General features: G+C 36.5%; 2 protein-coding genes across 15 annotated transcripts in view; one reads left to right on the top strand and one right to left on the bottom strand.

The window, feature by feature from the left end:
- LOC307181738 (uncharacterized protein) overlaps positions 1 to 22146 on the top strand; it is an 817010-nt gene that overhangs the window by 752777 nt on the left and 42087 nt on the right. For 8 of the 13 annotated variants that reach the window (XM_079912525.1, XM_079912522.1, XM_079912524.1 and 5 more), the window contains 3 exons: positions 65 to 137; positions 604 to 692; positions 1680 to 1889. In XM_079912525.1, the coding sequence (XP_079768651.1) occupies positions 124 to 137; positions 604 to 692; positions 1680 to 1889 (313 nt within the window). In that variant the 5' untranslated portion in view covers positions 65 to 123. Of the gene's footprint in view, positions 1 to 64; positions 138 to 603; positions 693 to 1679; positions 1890 to 20530; positions 20779 to 21112; positions 21446 to 22146 lie in introns of all 13 variants that reach the window. The other 5 variants (XM_079912520.1, XM_079912519.1, XM_079912521.1 and 2 more) reach the window with 3 other exon arrangements.
- The window catches only part of WDR72 (WD repeat domain 72), a gene marked incomplete at its 5' end in the record, with an annotated part of 189676 nt that overhangs the window by 135396 nt on the left and 32134 nt on the right, over positions 1 to 22146 (bottom strand). The gene's annotated exons all lie outside the window — the stretch shown is intronic.

The raw sequence follows: 22146 nt of genomic DNA, 5'->3' as shown, positions 1-22146 counted from the left end.
TTTCCTTTCCAAAGTGAACTCAATTAGTTTTTTTTTTTTTTCTTTTGCACTGTACTACATCAAGAATATGATTGAACTCACACCTACTCTTCATTTGGATCAATCTGAACATGATAAGGAAATATGCAGAGACATATGTGAGTTAAATATTATTGAAAGTGACAATACCATTTCCTCCCTCAAAGTAGATGTGCAAAAAATAGCATAAAATCTACCCCAAGTAAAATATTCATTGTATAAAATATCATAAAAACATCATAAATATCTTGCATTTTTTATATGAGGTTTTATACAATTTGTTTTAATCCTAACTATACAATAGTACATTAGAGAATGGAAACAAACATAAGAGAGCTTAGAACAATTAACATGCTATGGGAAAATGAAGGAAAGATGTTACTGGCAAGTATTCCAAGCAGTTTTCAAGGATCCAAAATTACGTATTCCTCAAAAAGCCAGTGCACAGAAACTTCAGAAGCAGCCAAGATCCCCTTTGCAGAGCCTAGGTCCATATTGACAATATTTCCATTTGTATATCCTGCTTTCATCACTAATTCAAGCACCCCACAGCATCCCTAATCACATTTTCTTTTTTTACACCAGAACTTTCTCTGTGGCCCCCTTTGGAACCGTGTGCCTAGCTGTGGTCCTCTCTATCACCAGGGTTGACAGCCCTGAGACATCACTGCATGGTGGGTAAGAGCAGACTCAGCACCAGCCTGCCTTGCACTTGAATCTTGGTTTTACCCTTACCTGTTGTGTGGTCTTGGGCAAGTCATTTCATTTCTGTGCCTCAGTTTCCTCATCTGTGCAATGGTGATGTTAATCCTTCTTACCTCACTGGGTTACTATGAGAATTCGATTGAGTAGACATGTAAAACGTCTTAGAATAGGTTCTGGCACACAGTGGGTGCTGTGCCATATGACAGTCCTCCTCTGACGTCAGTGGGTTCTCACTCAGCCCCTCATGAGCAGTTTAGCTCTGTGGCTCTGGGTCTGCCTGACACCAGGCCTGAGCTCACTGAGCATAAGATCAGCGTGGTCCCCCCGCCTCCTACCTGAGACTCGAAACTCCTCCTTGCCTCTCAGGGTAGGTTATAATCAAAATCAGAGTGGGATTATACATTTGCCTTACTTTTTAATCCTCCTCAGTGAACCAGGCTGGAGTCTGGCCTAAATTAAAGGCTAGATAAATACTTCTTAATGGATTATATGACATCAGCAACCTGGCTAATGATTTTTCACGGTGGCTACACTTGGGATTAAATCCAAACTCCTTGACCCACAAGTCATATTCTCACCCCTGCTTCCTCCCATGTCATCCTCCCCTTGCTCACAAATTAGATTTTTTTTTTTGAGAAAAGATCTTTGAAAATAAATTCTCTCCTGCTAGCTCCATCTTTCTCCTTAAGAATTAGCTTAAAACCTCACCTCCTCAGAGATGCTTTTCTAAAGTAAATTCTCCTCTGATGCATTGTTTTCTATCTCAGCTTCTTTACTTTGCAGAATTTAACACATTTGTAATTGGTATATTTTATCTGCTTACTTAAATGCAGAGCTGTCTCTCTACTCAATGCTAAATTCTTTTTGGCAAGTATGTATTCTATGAGCTTGGTACAAAACAGAGCTCAATATGTGCTCGTTGAATGAATAAAACAAATTTTACCCTTTTCTTGTAGCAGTGGAAGGAGGTGGCTATGAAAGCATCAGAGCATGCCAAGGTCTCAGAAGAAAACACCAAATTATACCCATTATAAACTTCAACCCTAGAGCCCAGGAGGAGCCAACACTGGGAAAAGCAGCATTCACATGCCTGACGCCTGTCCCAGGTCTCAGCAGTGTGGCCAGGTCCTTCCTGATGTCCCAAGAATCTGGAACTGGAAACACAAGTAAGTCTCTCAATGACATATTTTAATTTGACCTGTGGAGTAGCTGCTTGCTAGCTACTAAATGGTCCTAATAAAGAGGGCACAGAGGAGATGTTTCTGTTTCCATCCAAACAGACATGAAAAGTTAACAGGTACAGTTCCAGATAGCAATCAGAGCAGAGAGACAAAGGCTTAAGCATTATCAGCAGATGAGTGAGGATTAAATCCCAATGAAAGAATGTCATTTTCAAGAGAGTTTGGAGGGAGATTTGTCAAGAGACCAGCATAAAACCTTTAGCAGTTTCTGCACATAGAGAGGAAAGGAGAGAAGGAAAATTCAGAAGCTGTTGTAAATCAGTATGTTGCTAAAATAGTCATATTTAAGTGCATTGGGATTGTCAATTATTTATAAGGCATCTATAGCTTTTTTGTTTTGTTTTTAAATAGGGCAAATAATCACCTTGTAATGTGCCTGTAATGAAATCTGATTTTGAAGTATCAAGATATTTTAAAGCAAGACATGTACTAGGAAGGATGCTGCCTTCAATTGTGATAGAAAAATAAGGCAGAGGGTAAAGAGAATGCATTTAGATGATAAAATATCCCTGATATGTCATAGACTTGAATATCTACATAAAGAAAAGGAAGGAGTAGTAATATTCTACACTTGATTCCCTTCCACATGATCAGAAGTTGCTCCCTTGATTTTATTTCTCTTATAATCTTCCCATATTTTAAATACTTGCTATCTTCTATCTAAACAGTTTTTCAGCTCCCACTAATATGTGCTTTCCAAAATCAAAAAAATTATCATAACCTGCTACCAATTAATGAATAGCTTTAAATTACATATTTAAAAGCCCCAGCCAGATAAACTTTGCTCTACAACCTAACATCTAGATCAACTAAGTCTGTAGGAAAAGCAATAGCTGTAATCTCATAATGGACAGAAATGGTTAAAAAAGAAAACATAATCACTTGATGAATACATCTGCAAATAATGAGTAAATTAAGATTCAAAAACAATATGCAGATGGGTTAACTTTTTATCACATTGTACAGAAACATTTTATTTCCTTAAAAATTATATGTAAATAAATTTGAGACAGTAATTGATTTATTATAACTTATGGTGTTTTTCTTCAGAAGAACTCTGTAGAAATAGCATTACTACAGAAACATAAAATCCACCCAGCACAGTAAAATCACATATATTATAAACCAACAAATTTTAAACAATTTGCTTAACCAAAAATTTTTTCTCAAGTAAATATTGTGCTTATTATGGGATTGTGAAAAAATCAGAATTTGGTAAATAATTCCTATTATGTGATTAGTAATTAATATAAATTACACTTATATGACTAAAGCTTAACATTAAGAACATGTGAGTGGACACATCATAGAGTTAGTCTTTTTTCTACATCAGGTAGGCATTTTCTAACTGAATCCACCACAATATTGGGCAGTAAATAAGAGGACAGTTATATTTGAAAGTGACTCTCTCTAAAAGAGAATAGGCCAAAATAATGGCCTCGCTACCAAATCTTGTAGTCAAATTAATAAAATCACCTTTCAACAAAACAGCTGACTGACAGCTGTAATCCAATTCAACATATCAAGGAATCTGACCACTGGGTCTGTTGTAAGATTTACCATTTATCTTCAGTTACACATGAAGTTCATTGCCTTGCTCGCAGAAGTGTATGGAGATCGACCTGGTGCCCCCTTCCTAACAAAACCATTTCATAGTTACTGCATCTTACTCCAGAAAATGTATAACTGATGGGGGTTCTGACCAGGGACAGGGGACCCTGGAGGTATCAAACTTAGCTAACTAGAAAATAAGGGAAAGGTGAGGATAGGTGATGGATCTGAAAACATTAAACGAGGCATGAAGACATGTACCTTCATTCCTAAATGTATTTGAATATAATAAATTCAGCTGTAAAATAGATTGCCAAGGAGGCAGCTCATTTTGCTCTATATAAAAGTCCTAATATGATAAACTCACGATTGGCTTCACATCAACCTTCTGTACCTTAAGGGTATGTAGAATACATTTTCACAAAGTCTCTGACCACCACGACCTTAACCCCAGCTCTGCCACTGCCTCTGGCACATTCAAAGAAACACTGGGATTTATCAGCTGGGCCACCTCAACACTCACATCTAATTCTGATCACTGACCTCCAGAAAAACTGAATAAAGGAGTGGGGATGGGGTGGGGTGAAAGAAAAAAAAGGACCAAAATACATCGAGGTTTAAAGTTGTTGAGGTATAAGGATTACAGATAATGCATTAATTTTAAACAAATTTGAAAGTAGAGTTTTTTGGATAAGGTATTTACTTATTAAATATTCCTTCTTTTTAAACATGTGCTAACACCATAGAAGCTACTACGAATAAATTTCAATTTTTAACCTCATTCTAAGACTTCATATAATTTTAAAACAAATTTAAGAAGTGAATGTTTATGGAAAAGTATTTCTATATTATGAGACAAAAAATATATTTAATTAAGTTTATAATTACCTATTATATACAAAACATTAAAATTGGACTGCCTCTAAGTATTGTAAAAGGCCATTCACTCTGTATTTTTGATTCTTTTACACCAGACATGCTTATTTTTTACTTCTAAAATATTTCAAAAATAGACTTTTTCCTTTCATTTTCTTGGTTGAAGGTTAAGTTACTTAGGGGATACAATATCCCTAGAGATTTGACTCTATCATTTATTCACTTCTGTTGTCAGTTAATTTAATTAGGTGTTTATTTGCTGAGTTGATCTGGAATTTTTCCTGGAAAAAGGAAGAGTATTGGACAAGGAAAAATCAGAGAACAGTCTTCTGAATAAAGATGCTGGCTGGGTGAGGGGTGAAGTCATATGGAAAGTCCCTTTTTTCTGGAGGGATATGGTGATCATGGGAGGACAAAAACCTTTTGATTGCAATCAATTTCCCCTTGGTACATGGCAGTGGTTTCCTTTAGGCAAAGAATGGGTGATCAAAGCTCCAGCAGGCATGTCAGCACCAATTCTCAGTGTACCTTCACTATAATCCTGGCACCCCGGTGCCACTTGTACAATTTCATGCCATGTTTCTGTACCCAGTTACCCAAAAAGCTTCTCCTATTTCTTCATTCTTCCATTCTATGGGTTCATTTACCCATGGGGACCTCGAGACACTAACCTACCTGAACACCAATATGATAGGTAGAATTCTACGAATAACCCCCAATAACCCTCATCTTTTTGTGATTCCTTCCCCTGTGAATATGATGATAGTACTTCAGTGATTATGTTGTTACATGGCAAAAACTAACACTTCAGATATAATTAAGGTTTCTCCCTTAAAATAGGGAGATTATTCAGGTGGGCCAGGCCAAATTAGCAAGAGTTTTCTCCAGCTGGTGGAAGAGGGGGACTAGAGAGATTTAAAGCATAAGAAGGATGCAAAGTGCCATTGCTGGCTTTGAAGATAGAGGAAGCCACAAAGAAGAATCAGGGAGTGGCCTGGAGGAGCTGAGAGTGACAGCACCAACAGCCAGCAAGGACCTCATACCTACAACCATAAAGAACTAAATTCTGCCAAGGACTGAATGAGCTTGGAATTGAATTCTTTCTCAAAGCCTCCAGTTCAGAGCCCAGTTAGTTGAACCTTGAATTTGACCTTGTGAAACCCTAAGCAGAGAACCTAGCTGAGCTCACCTGGACTGACTTACATAACTGTGAGTTAATAAATGGGTATTGTTTTAAGTTGCTAAATTTGTGGTGATCTGTTACGCAGCAATAAGAAACTAATGCAGGTAGGACTTGTGGCAGTACTTTTACTTTGGACCACAGATTTAGACCTCAAGTTTTGTTGTTGTTGTTTTCACTATTTTACATGTGAAAGTCCTGCTTCTTAAGCAAAATAAATAACTAAATATATACATGCGTAGTCATAAAAACAAATAAACGTGAAGGCTGGCTAGACATTCCATACTTTTTAATAATCCCCTTCTCCTACGTTCATACTCTGAGTATTAGAAACCAGGAGTAGATTCACTAAATAGCTGGGATTGAGCAATAATATACCACATCAAAAAAATGCCTTTTTAAAACTCTGAATTAGGCTTCCCTGGTGGCGCAGTGGTTGAGAGTCCGCCTGCCGATGCAGAGGACACGGATTCGTGCCCTGGTCCGGGAAGATCCCACATGCCACGGAGCGGCTGGGCCCGTGAGCCATGGCCGCTGAGCCTGCGCGTCCGGAGCCTGTGCTCCGCAACAGGAGAGGCCACAACAGTGAGAGGTCCGCGTACCGCAAGGGGGGAAAAAAAAAAAAAGCTCTGAATTATTTCAGAACGAATTATATGTAAGATATGTTTTTTCTCCTCCTTTTTAACATCATCATCATCAAAACTGCCATTAGCTACCATTAATTAAGTACACTTTAATCTTTGCTTAGCACTTAATACACATCTTATTTAATTCTTAATGCAGGAAGGTACAAAAAAACAGAGGTTCAGAAAGGATAAGTTTCAGGGGATTTGTGTGTGCTGTGGTTGAGGAAGTGGTCAGGGAAGGTATTTTGACTAAAAGCTAGGAAAAGGCAAGAAGAATGCTGTGCAGTAAGGTACATTTCTACCACAGACCTTGAGGCTTGGCATCTTCAGGGCTAAGTTTAAAGTAAATCATGTTTGGTTGGCAATAAGGAGAAGAGAACTAAAGAAAGTGTTTGACTGGCAAGGTAGTCAGGAAAATTTTCAGCAGGTCATGTAAAAGATGATAAAGATTCCAATCCATCTGGCCCTAAAGTATATTTTTAAATGTTTTTGGTACTTCTGAAATATACTATATAATTCCATGTTTTACTGGAGGCTTACAAAATAAATGTAGAACATAGCTTATCTTTCAAGTGATCCAAGTTCATTACTAGACACTTGACAATATTGAGGTTAAGAAGCAGTAATGCCCTTTGGAATTACTGATCAGGACTTTCATGGAATGGCTATTTAGTTTACTTATATAGCCAGTGGTCTTTGGTGTGTTCTTAACTCTATAGAACCATTTCCTTTTTCTTATTCTTTAACCAGAGCATTTTATCCTACTCTTCTCACCACCATCACTGTTTCTATAGTATATAATCCACTGCCACTTCCTCTAAGTGATTTGTATGTAGTTACATATGGCATCAACAATTGTCCTACCCAGTTCTGAATTAGAAAACATTAATGAAGCATCATTCAGCCTTAAAAAGAGAGGATATTCTGACACATGCTACAACATGGATGAACCTTGGTGACATTGTGCTAAGTGAGATAAGTCAATCACAAAAGGACAAATACTGTACTGATTCCATTTTTATGAGGTACCTAGCGTAGTCAGATTCAAATTCATAGAGACAGAAAGTAGATTGGTGTTTGCAAAGGGCTGAGGGGAGGGAGGAATGAAGACTTTTTTTAAATAGGTACAGAGTTTCATTTTTGGAAGATGGAAATGTTCCCAAGATGGTGAGGATGGTTGCACAACAATGTAAATGTGTTTAATTCCCCAGAACTATGCACTGAAAAATAGTTATTTACAATTGTAAAATTTCTGTTATGTGTATCTTACCATACAAAAAAAGCATCTGTGTTGGTAAAATAGCCCAAGGAAAATACAAACAAAAGGAGAAGGACACTGAGAACAGACTCAGGAAACAATAGAGAAAGAGCATACACAAGTAGGATAACCTGGGAAAGAGGGGCTATTGGCCATCAGGAGAAGGCAGTATCATGTGAGGCTGAGGGTGGAGAGAGAAGAGAAGGACACTGATGACAGAGTGCAGACAAGTCAAGTACTTGCCATCCAGAGAATGACAACTGGACTTGGCAACGAGGTGACCTCAAGAACAGTTCCATTAGAATAGTGGAGGCAGAGCCAGATTAAAATGTGTTAAATAAATGGGAGGCAAGAAAACAAAGACACAGAGTATACATGGCATTTTGTAGAAAGCTATCAAATACTTTGGGGAGAATAACAGAGAAAGATAACAGAAGCCCATAATTCCTTATTCAAAACATTTGAGGTACTTCCCTGGTGGTGCAGTGGTTAAGAATCTGCCTGCCAATGCAGGGGACACAGGTTCGAGCCCTGGTCCGGGAAGATCCTACATGCCGCAGAGCAATGAAGCTGGTGTGCCACAACTACTGAGCCCGTGCTCTAGATCCCGTGAGCCACAACTACTGAGCCCGCATGCCACAACTAATGAAGCCCACGCACCTAGAGCCCGTGCTCCTCAACAAGAGAAGCCACCGCAATGAGAAGCCCACACACCGCAACGAAGAGTAGCCCCTGCTCGCCGCAACTAGAGAAAGCCCGCGCACAGCAACGAAGACTCAACGCAGCCAAAATAAAAAATAAAAAAATAAATTTATTTAAAAACAAACAAACAAACATTTGGGACCATAGTGTTTTAGAATTCAGGATTTTTCAGAGTTTGCAGAAAAAAGATCATGCGCAAATGCATATTGTAAAACAATTATAGCAGAGCCTGGAAGAGCAGACAGTAATCAAACGTGTCATATATGTGCAGCAAAAAGAGAATACTCACACTTCGTGGAATAAATAACCTCATGTGAATTAAGGTTTGGTTTTGTTGCCTTACCACAAACTAATAAAAAAAAACAAAAAACTTTTGTTTTCACAGCTTTTAAGTTTTAAATTGCGGCTAGAAGAACGTGGACCTTTATTCACAATAACTGATAGCCAGGAGGCCAGAGCTAACGAAAAAGATATTTTCTGAAATAAGTTGGTAGGGTGCTCAGTTTTCTATAGTATAGGATATTGGATCATGCATTTGACCTCTCCTTATCTCTATTCAGATAAGCTAAGTCATCTAATTCTAAACTTCCAGTTTTGCTGATTGTTTTATTTATATATTATTAGATTATAATGTATTAAAGATTCTTTTAAATCTAGTATTTAAAGAAAGCAAAACTTGCTTTATAAAAATCATTGATGAGGGATAGTTTCATTAACAGGCCAAACTTGGGAAGGCAATCATGGATGTGAAAAATGAAGATAAGAATATGTTTTAAGAATAACAGACATAAAATAAGAAACATGTAAAATGTGATAATCCTAACTAGACTTAAAACTGATGCTTCTGGAAGTAAGAGAAATGTGATGACCAAAGAAGGTTAACCTCCAGTGCAAATCATGGGTTAAAAGTAAACTGTCTTACCAAACCTTCTTATTCCAGTTCTTTTCCTGGTTCTCAATTTCGACCTGTCAGCATAAAGTACAATTCATTTAACTAACGTTACAAAAACGACTTGCTATCCCCTCAAACAATGAACAAACTATAAGATGACATCCTGTGTCCCTCAGTGGAGCTTCTGTTACTCTGACTCTTCCAAGTGGCTGAAACAAATCCGTTGTCTTCTTTGGCCTAGAGTGGATGGAATCCACCTGTATTTGAATGTGAAAGGGAAAAATAGTGGGCCAGTCCTGTCGCAGGACTTTTGACAAGGCTGAGATTAGCAACCAACTTTTTGTATGGCACAAGATAAAATCTGACAACATTCCCGTAGTCAAATTCCCTGCTCACCACCCAAGCCAAGGACTTGACCTTTGGATTTGTTTTCTCCTGATTCAACCCTGGAAACACAAAAGACCTTTCCCATCAAATCCTAACAAGTAAGTTAATGGTGGAAGTTGGATATTATTGATACCCTCAGATGAATCAAGTGCGTTCAATATCCTTTATCTCTCAGCCAAATCAGAGAACCCACTTTCCCAGAGAATAACAATTATTACAGTCCACTGAGTCTTGCTTTTCCAATCGTTTCTGTGGCAGCTGGCTACTGTGAAGTTGTTAGGGAATTGAAAGGAGGCAGCATGGGGAGGGGCAGATGGCTCCTTTGGGTTTATTTCACCAAACATGGCAGCTGTGAAACCCACTAATGTTCCAAGTGTTCATATAAAATGCTCGCAAAAGGGGCCAAGTTAAGGAAGAGCCACAGAGCAGCCTTCCTGATGTGTTCCTCTTTTTGTTGCTATAGAATAAGCTCCTGAGAACATTAAATGCAGATTTGTAACTAACATATGCAGCCAGCACTTGATCCAAAATTTAATCAGACTGCAGGAATAAGCTAAAACTGATTATTGCAAGTATTTTCTTTACTAAAATAAAACCCAGAAAGATAGCAGCTGACAAGGGAAATAATAAAAGCAGTGAAGCATGGCACTTAATTGGTGAAAGTAATTTTAAGAGCAAAAAGTATTTATTTTTATGATTAGAATGAGACTGTATTGATGTTCATATTTTTTTCTGACCATACAAAATGCTCCAAAGACAACCTACAAATACCACAATATGACTAATACATATTAACATGCCAGAAGATTAAAAAATGATGAAGTTGAATAATACATTAATTAAAATGTATACACATACACGCATATTCCTGTATGTGTGTTATCAGATAAAAATTAATCATATACTGTAGAATTTTAAAAGTCATCTGGGGTATCTAAAAACAATATGGAGCCATATTCACATAAAGTATAATTTTTCAATAAAATGTAGAAAATTGTTCAAATGTTTATAACAAATGAGGATTGAGAAAGAAACAAATCCAAATTTGGGAAAAGAAAATTATTTGGGCTTCTTTTGTTAATAGATTTTCAATGTGATATATGGATTTTTAAAGAGCACAGCAGAAACTACCCCATGAAGATTATTGTTTTCTTGAATTTGTCTACATCCTTGGAATTTCTTTACTTTGAAAGCTTGTAAAATTATAAAATCAAATGAAGATTTATATAATTTCACCAAAGTAGAGGTTCATGTTCACTACATGGAATTACAGAAGATTCCTGTGGGGGGGTGAGCAATACATTCACACGTGTGTGTGTGTGTGTGTGTGTGTGTGTGTGTGTGTGTGTGTGTATTCACATGCATGTAAAAGGAGTCTACCGAGGCTTAATATGGAAGTAAAAGAAAATATACAATGAGACTCATATGCCTCTCTTCAGTGCTGCACTGTTAATTGTTGGATTTAATTTGGTTGAAAAATAAGGTTAAATTCTTTATTATTATTGTATTTTTGCTCTGATATTTTTTAAAAAGGCAGATATCGATTTATACTCCCCAACTGTACTGCTACCATTGAGTAATTCTGATGCATCCCACATTACAAATCATTTAGACCAACAGGGAATTCTTAACCATTTTTGTGCCATGAACCCCTTTAGCAGTGGGAATGCCAATGAACCCTTTCTCACAATTAATATTTTAAAATGTTGGAAATAAAATACACAGGATAATAAAGAATATCAATTATATTGAAATATAATCATCAAAATAATTTTTTAAAAAATTATATGCTTCTTTATTAATGTATTTAAATAGCAAGAACTAGTGGTGGGGCTAAAAGTTTACGACACTGATAAACATAAATGATACTTTGAGATACTGGCAACAATTGTAATGTGATATGAAAATTACCTGTGATGTCTATTGTTGAGAAAGTCACAGGTATTGCTAATACTGCTGTGAAATGTTTCCTACATTCAAAATGGAAAGAAATACTTGATTTCATTTAGGGTTTAAAAAAACCTCTAAAGACCCCCATTATACATCCCGGTTGTTATATCAATAATGAAAATAATGAACTAATAATTGGATAATGCCTTATTAAACACTTTCACAAACCAAAATAAATATAAGCATGTCTCTGTATAGATTAATATGTAAAAGGAAAAAACATTAAAATTATAATATGCTAACCATTAATGATTATCAACAAATTTTAGAATTCTACTGCTTTTAAAAATGTTTCCTTTATACTATCTGTATTTCTGCGTTTTCTTATTTATATTGAGGTGAAACTGACATAACATAAAATTAACCATTTCAAAGTGTACAATTCAGTGGCATTTAGTGCATTTACAATGTTGTGCAACCACCAACTCTCTCTAGTTTCACATTTTTTTCATCACCCCTGAAGGACAACCCAATACCCATTAAGCAATCGTTCCCCATCTCCTGATAACCACTAATCTACTTTCTACCTCTATGGATTTGCTTATTCTTGATATATCATATAAAAAGAATCACAAAATATAAGATCTTTTGTGACTGGCTTCTTTCACTTAGCATAATGTTTCTGAGGTGCATCCAAATTGTAGCTTGTATCAGTTCCTCATTTGGATAGATGATAATTTCATTGTATACACCATAATTTGTTTATCCCTTCATCCACTGATGAACATTTGGGTTGTTTCCACCCTTGGGCTATTACAAACAGTGCTGGTACAAACATTCACGTACAGGTTTCTGTGTAGATATATGTTGTTATTTCTCTGGGTCTATACCTAGAAGTGAAATTGCTGGTTCATATGGTATTTCTGGTTAAATTCTGAGGAATTGCCAAACTGTTTCCTACAGTGGCTGCACCACTTCATATTCCCACTGGCAATCTATAAGGGTTCCTATGTCTCTGCATCTTTGGCAAATTTGTTATTTTCCATTTTTTTATTATAAATGTGAATGTGATGTGGTATTTCATTGTGATTTTGATTTCCATTTCCCTGATGGCTAACATGTTGATAATCTTTTCATGTGCTTGTTGGCCGTTTGCATATCTTATTTGAAGGAATATCTATTCAAGTCTTTGTCCTTTTAAAAATTGTCTTGTTTGTCTTTTTATTATGTTGTAAGGGTTCTTTATACATTCTGGATATTAAACATTTATGAGATATATAATTTGCAAATAAGTTTATCCATTCTGTAGGCTGTCTTTTCACATTCTTCATAATGTCCTTTGATGGGCAAAAGTTGTTAATTTTTATGGAGTCCCATTTATTTTTCTTTTGTTGCTCTGGTTTCTTTTTTATTAGCACAACCATGTGATATATATATATATATTTATATATATATGTGGATAGATAGAAATAGATATATAGATATTTATGTATATAAATATATGTGTAATATATACACACATATATGTGGTTAACTAATAAAATAAAGCCAGCATTCTCACACATACTAACTTCTCACATCTCTTCTGCAGCATTGTATTAAGTATCATCACCATCACCATGAGGAAACTAAGGCTTTGATCAATTTAGTGATTTGCCAAAAAGTGTACAAATTAACAGTGGCACAATTTTCTGTCGCTAAATATTGGGCAGGAACATTAGTTTGATAGATTAGGAGTGAATAATGAGTCGTATGGAATGATTTATGCTTACAGAAGCTAAATATTTTTAAATTTTTTTCCCAGAAGAGGTTTTATGTCTTATCCAAACTTTTTCCAAATTCCTTTTTAGTAGCCATAGATTAAATTATTTTGCATTTTTATTGAAGTATAGTTGATGTACAATATTATGTAAGTTACAGGTAAGTTACAGTATAGTGACTCACAATTTTTAAAGGTTATACTTCATTTATAGTTATTATAAAATGTTGGCTATAGTTCCTGTGTTGAACAATACATCGTTTAGTTTATTTTACATATAATAGTTTTTACCTCATACTCCTCAACCCCTCTGTTGCCCCTCTCCCCTTCTCTCTCCCCACTGGTAACTACTAGTTTTGTTTGTTATATCTGTGAGTCTGTTTCTTTATTGTTATATTCACTAGTTTGTTGTATTTTCTAGATTCAACATATAAGTGGTATCATACAATATTTCTCTTTCTAGAACTTATTTCACTTAGCATAATATCCTCTAAATCCATGTTTTTGCAAATGGCAAAATTTCATTCTTTTTTATAGCTGAGTAATATTCCATTTTGTACATATTGATATATACCACATCTTCTTTATCCATTCAACTGTTAATGGACACTTAGGTTTCATGGCAACTGTAAATAATGCTGCTATGAACTTCGGGGTGCATGTATCTTTTCGAATTAGTGTTTTTGTTTATTCAGATATATACCCAGGATTGGAATGGCTGGGTCACATAGTAGTTATATTTTTAGTCTTTTGAGAAACCTCCTCACTGTCTTCCACAGTGGCTGCACCAATTTACATTCCCACCAACAGTGGACGAGGGTTGCCTTTTCTCCACATCCTCACCAACATTTGTTATTGGTGTTCTTTTTAATGATAGCCAATCTGATAGGCGATATCTCACTGTGGTTTTGATTTGCATTTTCCCTGATGAATAGCAATGTTGAGCATCTTTTCATGTGCTTATTGGCCATCTGCACGTCCTCTTTGGAAAAATGTTTATTTTTTAATCAGGTTCTTTTTTTGATGTTGAGTTGTATGAGCTGTTTGTATATGTTGGACATTAACCCCTTTTCAGTCATATCATTTGCAAATATTTTTTCCCATTCAGTAGGCTGTCTTTTTGTTTTGTTGATGGTTTCCTTTGCTGTAAAAGCTTTTAAGTTTAATTAGGTCCATTTGTTTATTTTTGCTCTTATTTCCTTTGCTTTAGGAGACAGATCCAAAAACTATTGCTATGAATTATGTCAAAGAGAGTTCTGCCTATGTTTCCTTCTAGCATTTTATGGTTTCCGGTCTTACATTTAGGTCTTTAATCCATTTTGAGTTTACTTTTGTATATGATATTAGAGAATTTCCTAATTTCATTCTTTTAAATGTAGCTGTCCAGTTTCCCCAGTGCCACTTATCGAAGAGACTCTTTTCTCCACTGTATATTCTTGCCTCCTCTGTTGTAGATTAATTGACCATAAATGTGTGGGTTTATCTCTGGGCTTCCTATCCTGTTCCATTGATCTATATTTCCGTTTTTCATGCCAATACCATACTGTTTTGATTACTGTAGCTTTGTAGTATAGTCTGAAGTCAGGGCACATGATTCCTCCAACTCTGTTCTTCTTTCTCAAGATTGTTTTGGCTACTTGGGATCTTTTGTGTTTCCATACAAATTTTAAGATTATTTGTTCTAGTTCTGTCCAAAATGCCATTGGTGTTTTGATAGGGATCGCCTTGAATCTGTAGACTATCTTGGGTAGTATGGCCATTTTAACAATATCAGGTCTTCCAATCCAAAAATAAGGTATATCTTCCCATCTGTTTGTGTCACCTTTAATTTCTTTCATCAGTGTCTTATCATTTTCCAAGTACAGATATTTTACCTCCCTAGGTAGGTTTATTCCTAGGTATCTTATTCTTTTTAATGTGATGGTAAGTGGGATTGTTTCCTTAATTTCTCTTTCTGGCAGTTCATTGTTAGTGTATAGACTGCAACAGATTTCTGTACATTAATTTTGAATCCTGCAACTTTACTGAATTCATTGATGAGCTCTAGTAGTTTTCTGGTGGCATCTTTAGGATTTTATACATATAGTATCATGTCACCTGCAAATAGTGACAGTTTTGCATATTCCTTTCCAATTAGGATTCCTTTTATTTCTTTTTCTTCTCTGATTGTTATGGTTAGGACTTCCAATACTATGTTGAATAAAAGTGGTGAGAGTGGACATCCTTGCCTTGTTCCTGATCTTAGAGGGAATGCTTTCAGCTTTTCACTGTTGAGTATGATGTTAGCTGTGAGTTTGTCATCTATGGCCTTTATTATGTTGAGGTATGTTCCCTCTATGCCAACTCTCTGGAGAGTTTTTATTATAAATGGGTGTTGAATTTTGTCAAAAGCTTTTTATCCATCTATTGAGATGATCATATGGTTTTTAGTTTTCTATTTGGTAATGTGGTATATCAAATTGACTGATTTGAAGATACTGAAAAATCCTTGCAACCCTGGGATAAATCCCACTTGATCATGGTGTATGATCCTTTTAATGTATTGTTGGATTTGCCTTGCTAACATTTTGTTGAGGATTTTTGCATGTATGTTCATCAGTAATATGTAATTTTCCTTTTTGAGATATCTTTGTCTGGTTTTGGTATCAGGGTAATGCTGGCCTCATAGAATGAGTTTGGTGGTGTTCGTTCCTCTGCAATTTTTGGAATACTTTCAGAAGGATAGGTGTTAACACTTCTTTAAATGTTTGGTAGAATTCACCTATAAAAAGCTGGTCCTGGACTTTTGTTTGTTGGTATTTTTTAAATTACTGATTAAATTCCATTACTTGTAATTGGTCTGTTCAAATTTTCCATTTCTTCTTGGTTCAGTCCTGGGAGATTGTACCTTTCTAAGAATTTCTTCTTAGAAATTTCGTCCATTTCTTCTAGGTTGTCCATTTTATTGGCATACAGTTTTTCTTAGTAGTCTCTTATAATCTTTTGTATTTCTGTGGTGTTGGTTGTAACTTCTCCTTTTTAATTTCTGATTTTATTGATTTTGGCCCTTTCCCTTTTTTCTTAATGATTCTTGCAAAAAGTTTATCAATTTTGTTTATCTTTTCTGAGTATCAGCTTTTAGCTTCATTTATCTTTTCTATTTTTTTTTAGTCTCTATTTTATTTATTTCTGTTCTGATCTCTATGATTTCTTTCCTTCTACTAACTTTGAGTTTTGTTTGTTCTTTCTCTACTTCCTTTAGGTGTAAGTTTAAGTTGTTTATTTGAGATTTTTCTTGTTTCCCGAGGTAAGCTTGTATGGCTATACTACTACCTCTTACAACTGCTTTTGCTGCATCCTATAGGTTTTGGATCAACATGTTTTCATTTTCATTTGTCTCTAGGTACTTTTTACTTCCTCTCTGAGTTCTTCAGTGATTCATTGGTTGTTTAGTAGCATATTGTTTACAAAAGCTAAATATTTTTAAAATTTTTAATTAAATTCAACAAATATTTGTTAATTTCTTCCCATGTGTTAGGTGTTATGCTAGCTTCTGGGAATAGAACAGTGAACATGACAGACACAGTTCTTGCCCTTATGGTGTTTTAGGCTACTGAAGTATGAAATTTTAAGTATGAAATTATAAGTACATTGTGCTATGGGAACTAGTAACAAAACTCTCTACTACACTAACTTGCCCTCATCCCTGACTTCAGCTAAGAGCTTAGAATACTTGTCAGTACATTTGGGCACTTTAGCATAATTCATATATCACATTCTTATACGTTGCCCTATGTTTTTTCAAATTGTTTCAAAGGGATAAACTTTCCATGATTTTATTGGAAGGCCATATGTGATAATTCTAGTATACCTCAGAGTGGTATGCCTTTCATCAGAATAAGAAATAACTGTTGAGCTCAACTAGAGTGGGGACAGGAGGTAAAGAGGGAGAAACAGTGAAATTTTCAGTATAAACTGGTATGGTAATATATGAAGGACTTAATAAGTAATAGTTAATGTTTATTCAGTGCTAATTGCCATGAAGAGATGGTGATTCTTTGAGGAGTTAAAAGTTGACTGGGGATAATAAAGATTGGAAAGAGTAGAACAAGATTCAAACCCAGCAGTACGAATCTCAGGGCTCATGGTCATAACCCCTCTGGATGCTAATTTCTACTCAAGACATTGAACTTTGACAATTGTGCAACTATTCAGTAGCTAAACTGCAGACAAAGCTCATGTGCACAAGTGCGTACAATAAAAACTTGCATGGACGTGCACACAATACTACGTGAATCAAAATCTCAAATTATAGTGTAGCTGTGATAATTAGGACCAAGGACAAAAAAATAAAGATTCAAAAAATAGGCAGTAAAACTAAAAATACACGTTGAGCAATAACATCAGTAATTATTATAATAAAGAAGAAAAGGTGATATAGGAAAAAAGCCCACCCTGTGCTTTAATGCATCCTATTTTTGTTTTCTAAAAACAATCATCCCAAGAGAGTTCCATCTATAATCTACCACAACAAAATAACGTGACTTTGAGAAAATGACACACTGGAGAGACTACGGCCTGTCGGATGCTGCATACCCAAAACCTACCTTTAAAACGCATATAATGAAAGTCATACTTGTTTTGTGCTGACAAGGCAGTCGACACAACATAACTTTACCCCTATATCTACAAAGGGGTGTCTTTCCTTGATGAGAAAACCAAGCAAAACTGCCCCTCAGAATGGTATAGTTGGTAACTAGTGGAATTTAAAATTTTTATTTTATATACTCTATGCTATATACTAAATATACTATTGGGTTTGCCAAAACGTTCATTCAGGTTTTTCTGTTACACCTTACGGAAAAATCCGAACTAACTTTTTGGCCAACCCAACATATACTGCAAAAGAAGAAAACCAACTAAAATTTGTGGACTGGAAAATTACTCCTCCAAGTAGTGACCTTCTGTGATATTTTGGCGTGGCAAAGTAGGAATTTAGACACATGATTCTATTCTGTTAGGGAAAATATGACTACATATATCTGGGAGACTGTGCCTTGCATATATCTATATAGACCTCACCCTAAACAATTAAAGGAAACTCAGATCTATAGTAGATTAAACACTGGATGTTTTCTAAAAATATGGCCTATTAGCTATTAGTTGACAAACTTCATTTATCTCTCTTAATAGTTTTAGTTTTTAAATTTTCTTTTTTTTTTGTACTTTGAAACCACGGAAGAACAAATGCTTCATTTACATGGCATCATAGTAGATTGAATAATTTTATAGCTAACTGCTACTCATTTCACTAAGAAAAAGAAATTAAGAGAGAGGAAATTTAACACCTGTGGTGAAAATAACTCCAAAATGTATTATCTTCTTCCTTACTTCCTTAATTTCATATTCATAGGCTTTGTTCCAATGGTCTGTTTATAAGATGGTTGTTTTAAAACTCAGAATGTGTTTTCCCACAGAAACCATGTCATAACCAGAGGCTGGATCCTCAGGCCACACTGCAGCAGTAAAGCTTCCTGCTCAAGGTCACACAGCTCACATTACCTGAGCAGACACAAGAAGACATGAACAAAAATAGATTCACATGGACTCTCAGTTCTACCCACTCATTGGCCTTGAACTCCAGGCCCCAAGCCGCTTCTGAGATTTTCTTAGGTCTAGAATCCACCTTGGATATAATGCCTTTAAATATTCTTCTTGAAGCTAGTGCTGGGAAAGAGAAAGCCCAGCTCCCCAGCAGGAGCCACAGGAAGGGGACTGGCAGCTGCCCGTAACATATTTAAGAGCTTCCTGAACAAGGGAAACAATCTCAGCATTTATGTTTCTGGGTGACCGTCTTCCCCTGAGTACAGGAAAGACTGCCCTGAGCAGTGACACATAGTTTTGCCTATCCTCCCTTCCCGTCAGCTGTTGCTTTTGCTACCAGAGTGCCTGCCACTAACAGTCTCCCCACTTGCAATTTGCTGTTTCTAATCTGTCAGCTGAGAAATCTGATGACCAGGGCTGTTAGAACTGCATGTAAATTGAGAGCCAGGTGCCAAGAGATAGCCAGAGACCCTCTCCTTCAAGGGAGCAATGGCGGGGTGGGGGTGGGGGTCCTGGTAGCCATTTCTTTTCTTCTCAGAGTTTTTCTTATGTAATTCCCTGCTTGACAGTCTCAAAAAGCTAACCTCCATCTGCAGAAGGTGCTCCTGTTGTACGGTACAGTGAAGAACACACCAGAACGAAAGAGAGACACACATTCCAGTGCAAGTGCCCAACACTCAGCCTGAGGACCTTTGGATTCAGAAAATCTCTGTGCTCCATTTCCTCCTTTGCAAAATGGGTATAACCATAGAGAGTCAGTGAAGTATAATGAATTAAAATTACAAACTGCTTTAGAATGAGGTGTCAAAATAGTGATCTTTAAAAAGAATGACCATCAGGCTTCCCTGGTGGCGTAGTGGTTAAGAATCCACCTGCCAATGCAGGGGACACAGGTTCAATCACTCGTCCAGGAAAATCCCACATGCTGCAGAGCAACTAAGCCCATGCACCACAACTACTGAGCCTGTGCTCTAGAGCCCACGAGTCACAACTACTGAGCCCACGTGCCACAGCTACTGAAGCCCACATGCCTAGAGCCCGTGCTCCACAACAAAGAGAAGCCACTGCAATGAGAAGCCCGCGCACCTCAATGAAGAGTAGCCCCCACTTGCCACAACTAGAGAAAGCCCGTGCGCAGCAACGAAGACCCAACACAGCCAAAAATAAAATAAATAAATTAAAGAGAAAAAAAAAAACTACCATCATTCTTAGGGGTCTATAAACTACTGCTGCAAGGCAAATCCAGCCTGTTGTCTGCTTTTGTAAATAAAGTTTTATTGGAACAAAGCCTCACCCACTCCTTTATGTATTGTCAATGGCTTCTGTGCTACATACAAAGGCAGAGTTCAGTAGCTGCAAAAGAGATCATATGGACCACAAAGCTGAAAATATTTACTCTCCAACCCTTTACAGAAAAAGTGTTTTTGACCTATCTTATCAATAAATGTTTTATTTTCAAGCAAATAAGCCTTCATTTTTCCCACAAAAAAATTCAGTTGTTTAATATAGCATATTTCACAACACAGGCCATAAGCTTAACAGAAGACCTTCAATAATATCATTTATATTTAATAACACACAAGAAATTCATTATACAAGTTTTCTGCTATGTAAATCCATTGCTGTGAACAGAAAAGTCCTCAGAATTAATTTAAATTCAATTCTCAAAAGAAAAATGAACTAAGAGCAGAGATTTATTTCTGGTATGCATTTTAGGGGAAAAAATCAGTATTACATTATCTCTATTGTGTCTCATAGCAATGAGGGTAACAAAACTGCCCAGAGTTGTCAGTGTCAAATACACTGTGGGAGCTCAAATATTAATCAAAATGACATCTCCAATTTTTTCCCTTCCTAATCAGGCCTAAACATCATGGGACATCTGCTAAATCAATAAGCAAAACTAGATGCCCTCATCACTCCCAACCTGGCAGCACTGCACTTTTAGCCAGAAGACAAGGGGCCCCACTGCTGCATAAATACTCCTCTGCTTTGATTGTTTGCTTCTCCCATGAGATGAGCATGCCCACCTATGATCCCAAACTTTACCCTGGTACATATCTGGCTATGCCACCTGTCACTGAAAAGATACACCTCAGACAATTTCAAGGTAAGATAGGCATGGGGGTACGTGGCTCTAGAATATGCTTGTGCATTCTACCAAAGAGAATAAATAAATGAATAAATACCTCTCATGAATAAAGTGAGAATAGGTTGTAAAGTGTTTGTGAAAAACTAAAGTCTCATATCCCATCTTCCACACCTGGAGGAAGGTGGCACAGGGACTGACCTATACCCCACCCCCCAACCTTCTGCCAAGGTGGGCTTTTGGTACAGTTGAGAATTAATTACCTTTGGCTTTAATCCCCTTCCCCTGCCTTTTATTTCTAGGTCTCTTGCCCCCAAATCCTTATCCCGCTGACACCTCCTATTTCTCTCTCTAGGAGCTCTGGAGTTGCTCTAGTGCTGAAAGATCTGATAAATGCCTGAGTGTCAATTTATTCTCCTCCATGTATTTAGAGGAGGCAGAGGGCTGGAAAAATGGAGCAGAGAATAGGTCTGTTCACACATGGAACCAAGTTTGAACCTTTCAGCAAAGCTAAAAGGAAAACAAGAAGAAAAATTGGCTGGCGTAGAAAATACACAGACTTCTACACAAGGAAGTGAGATATGCACCTGTGAATTCCAGAAACCCTAAGGGAGACTTGGAAGAGAAAGCTAAGGTTCTATCTACAGTTGGGCAGCCACGTTCTAAGAGCCACTGCAACCGGCCAATGGTAAGATGAACTCATTTGTACTCAGTCTACTGAAGTCCAAGAAAACTTGGGTTGGTTCATTTATTCATGTGCCGGGCATGTCAGTGAACAAGCATATTCTATACCCTCATAGACCTCTTTTCAGCCTAATTATTTTGGTCTTAGCCAGCATTTTTTCTCCTAACTTTATGAAACTATAAATGGAAAGTCTTCCTGATCCTGGATTTTCCCACCTTTACAGAAAAAGGATAAAATAGATATCAAGTACAGCAAACATAATGGAAATATCTTAGCCAGATGAAATACAGCTTGAGAAAGAAAAAGTAGTTCATTAAATTTTAAACAAAATTGGAATTGCTGAGGTTAAGGGCAACTCAAAACAAAGCCAATACCAGACACAGACTAAAAGGAACAACATAGACTTACTCAAAAGGAATGAGTGTGGTAAGGAGTTTACTTGTCAGCCATCTCCAGAGTGTCATGGGGCTCAAATGAGATTATCAAGGGGAGGATGCTTTGAAAAAGTGAAGAGGCACATCACAAATGTGAAGGCAATGATACAATTATTCGTAACATTTTCACCAATTATAAGCTTAAGTTGAGTTATGGTTGTTTATAAACTATTACTGCAGATCACCAAGAGATAAACAGCCTCATAGCTTCATTTGGAATAAATATCCTATAAGTTAACTGGGCACTAAACATGTGCATATCATTTTATA

The sequence above is a fragment of the Stenella coeruleoalba genome, assembly GCF_951394435.1.
Source record: "Stenella coeruleoalba genome assembly, chromosome: 2".
Classification (NCBI taxonomy): Eukaryota; Metazoa; Chordata; class Mammalia; order Artiodactyla; family Delphinidae; genus Stenella; species Stenella coeruleoalba.
This window is presented reverse-complemented; position numbering and strand designations above follow the sequence as displayed.